Source organism: Aplysia californica, unplaced genomic scaffold (genome assembly GCF_000002075.1).
Source record: "Aplysia californica isolate F4 #8 unplaced genomic scaffold, AplCal3.0 scaffold00251, whole genome shotgun sequence".
Lineage (NCBI taxonomy): Eukaryota > Metazoa > Mollusca > Gastropoda > Aplysiida > Aplysiidae > Aplysia > Aplysia californica.
The window spans coordinates 262,649-266,226 of NW_004797521.1; the positions used below are offsets into that span (position 1 = coordinate 262,649).

Here is a 3,578-nt window from a genome sequence, read left to right on the forward strand (position 1 = left end):
GGAATGATCCGACCCTGAACTAAAAGTGGCATCATGCAGGCCTTGAATCACGTCACAGAGACAAGACCGACACAATCATCCATCGTGTTCATTTACAGCAGATCAGACTGCACCCTGCATCACTGACCGAGCGCAATATCCCTGGAATTAAGACGAAACTCAGCGAAGACTGAGGAATTGTCTCCGGGAGATACACTTGAGAGCGTTCAGACCAGCCGGTCTAGGCCTATACTTGAGCCACATCATAGCAGGGTTCGCCAAATCATCCACAATGTGGCAGGTACTGATGTTACTGATTTTGTGAACTTGGAGGAGATTGGTGTGCTCAAATTGAAATGGATAATTGTGTGCAAAAATGAGCACTGTAATCTTCAATGAATCTCTTTTCAAACTTCACGACTTCTGTGATGTGTGTGCCGTTTAGAAAAAGAATGTTTTCGCAAAGTAAAATTCTTTTGTTTGTACAATATTTGATTTCTATACACACTTTCTTTTATTCTTGCAGAAATCCACTACCCAGTGGACAACTCAGAAATGGGTGTCTGGAAAGTGAACAAGGCTGATTACACAGAGATAAAATCTACCTGGGAGAAAGATCAGGAACAAACAAGGTAAGACAAAAGCAGATTCTTAATTCAATAAAAACGTAGCGGACACACATAATAATATGTTCGACCAGCTACAGACCAAAAGCAGCATTTTTTCGAGCCATCATACACAAATCAATAACTCTAACATGAGTATTTACATATTTCATAACTAGCTGGGCCCCCTTTCGATGAAAGGAATGATCGGTGCATGAACAATAACATCAGCCAAAAGTCATTTACCTACGATATTTACATTCTACTGGAATCGAGCAATTTAATCTTGAGAGATGCAAAAATTAGGTTTTGATCTATATTCTCAAAACAGTGCGCACGGTTAGTGAATGGAAATCTCACTTGTCTACAAAGGCGTCTTAGAAAACGGACTTTCCAAAGATTAGATCTCAACGAAACTAATGAAAAAACTGAAAATTAATCCTTCAATGACTTCAGGCTCCTCAGTAAAATTGTGCACCCTTTAAATGATTCTGAACCAACATTAATTTTGTCAAATTCGAAAGTTCAGCTGTTCGGAAGTTTTAGGCTGCGAAAGTGACGAACTTTCACTAATATAATATGTATAGATAAGCATGTCTGACCAGCAGTAGACTAAAGGCAATGTTACGACACATTTCGAACCTTTGCACACAAACAAGCAAGACACATTTGCATATTTTATAGTATACATGTTGTTGCCTACCTTTTTCAGTTTTAGATAATGAAAACAAAATTGAAAGATTGGCATGTAAAACGAGGTTAAGCATCTTGTTTGTGTACCCCAAAACAGCGCCGCCTCAGTGAGTTAAAAGAAAACTTACCTGTAAAACCTGAAAGAAAAACGAAGTTTTCGTATGCTTGTTTATTAAAGTTCATCAAAAACAGCGAGTCTTTATGTGGTGTCAAATGACCAGAATAGGCGTCCTCAATTGGTTAAAAATAATTATAATAGTATAGTTTCCAACGTAATGGTACAACACCAAATATATGCTGCACACAAATAGTGTGAATATGTTATATTAAATCGTAACAATTCAAGAGCTTCAACATCATTCATTTGTACTCGAGCATGTGAATTTACTGTAACTTTAAGCTGCCTCAAGGCCCTTTATTAACAATATACAATAATATCGTGTCAAAAGAAGTTTTAGAAATCGAAGGTGTAATTCAGATAGATGCAGGCAAACTATTTAATTTTAAACTTAGTCAAGAGTAAGAAACGAGTTTTTTGGGGGGAGGGGGGGGGGGAATTTGGCGAAGATGTACATTTTTTATCAGTCATACTATTCAGTAATGTCATTGCTATTGTTTGTTTTTGAGCATGAATCATTCAGTGTAGGATTATGCCAGTACATATAATATGCTAGCCTAGCCGTCTGGCAGCTGGCCTCAAGCAGGCATAGACATGAATAGCGTATAGACTCTTAATAAGGGGTGACAACTGTTCGTTCTTATAATATTATACACCACAATCTCTCTGGCGCACATAGCGATGGCATCTTTTCCTTGTATGTCTCCTGTCCAGCTTGTTATCTTGCCTCCCGTTCAATCGGGACGATTTAAACTGTATTTCCACATTGAATCATTAAATCCTCCGATTAAGGACAACAAAACAAACCTGTTGAAAGCTTTGACTTTTTGCTTTTCATTACCAAATCTTCCTTCGTGTGCCCAGTGTTAGTGGATATGCAAGCTTTTCAACAAAAACTGCTATCTCCCCTCCCCCCGTTCTTTCCCCCTTCGCTACCCCACCTCACCCCTGTTCTACCCTCCCGCAGCTCTCTGTCTCTCTGTGTCTCGCTCTCTCTGTCTGCCTGTCTGTCTGTCTCTCTCTCTGTCTGTCTGTCTGTCTGTCTGTCTCTCTCTCTGTGTGTCTGTCTGTCTGTCTGTCTGTATGTCTGTCTGTCTGTATGTCTGTCTGTCTGTCTGTCTGTCTGTCTGTATGTCTCTGTCGCTCTCTCTCTCTCTCTCTCTCTCTCTCTCTCTCTCTCTCTCTCTCTCTCTCTCTCTCTCGCTCTCGCTCTCGCTCTCGCTCTCTCGCTCTCTCGCTCGCTCGCTCGCTCACTCGCTCGCTCTCTTTATCTCACACGCGCACATATACACACACAAACACACAAACACACACACAAACTTACAAACACACACTCAAACACACAAACACACACTCAAACACACAAACACACACTCACATACACACACATTCACCTTCACGCACATGAACATCTATGGACATAGCCCTCTTGAAACTCTTGTTCTATAAAAATATTACATTTAATCCAAAAAGAGAAGCTCCCACGTCTGGTAAAAATTAAATGAAAAGATCACGCATGGTTCCGTATTTCAATATATAGGATAATATCTTTATAAATTGCAGATATTCTTTTTAATACGTCATTTTACAGGTTTTTCCTGTCATTTTTTCCCCTTTTTCTTTAGAAATAAAATAAATGTAGAACTATTTGAATCCTAAGTTATGACGTGGAGAAAAATGCACACTTGCTAAACAATGAAGAGTTCTTTAAATAAATTCAGGACTTTTTTTTGCATATTCAGAAACACTCTGATTTTTTAAAAAGTTTTAATGGGACCTGTTCTATACAGCTAATGTATCACCAAAATCTGTCAAGGTTTCTTGAAATCAGAGAATTAAAATGTGTAAACCCCCCCTTTCACTCTTGTAATATGTTGACAGATTTCACATAACATTTACATCCACCACACAAAGGTATCCAAGTTAAACAACATACTCACGTGATCCTCAATCGATTATTAACATGACACCGAAACCTGATACTACTCACAGATCATGATACAGGCGCAACTGAGGAGAGGCTGGGCGATATCTGTTTGCCATTGTTTAATTCATATTTCTTTAATTATGACATTCGTCCCTCAAATGGTTTTTGCGCACTCTAGCACTCACATACACACACACTCTCTCTCTCTCTCTCTCTCTCTCTCTCTCTCTCTCTCTCGCTCTCTCTCTTTCTCTCT

The 3,578-nt window shown here is 39.1% G+C and overlaps 1 protein-coding gene across 1 annotated transcript in view; it reads left to right on the top strand.

Moving 5' to 3' along the window:
* Positions 1 to 501: 501 nt before the first annotated feature.
* The window catches only part of LOC101857806 (ATP-binding cassette sub-family A member 7), a gene marked incomplete in the record, with an annotated part of 82,993 nt that continues 79,916 nt past the window's right edge, over positions 502 to 3,578 (top strand). Inside the window, 1 exon segment of the mRNA XM_035970312.1 lies at positions 502 to 611. Coding sequence (XP_035826205.1) covers positions 535 to 611 — 77 coding nt within the window.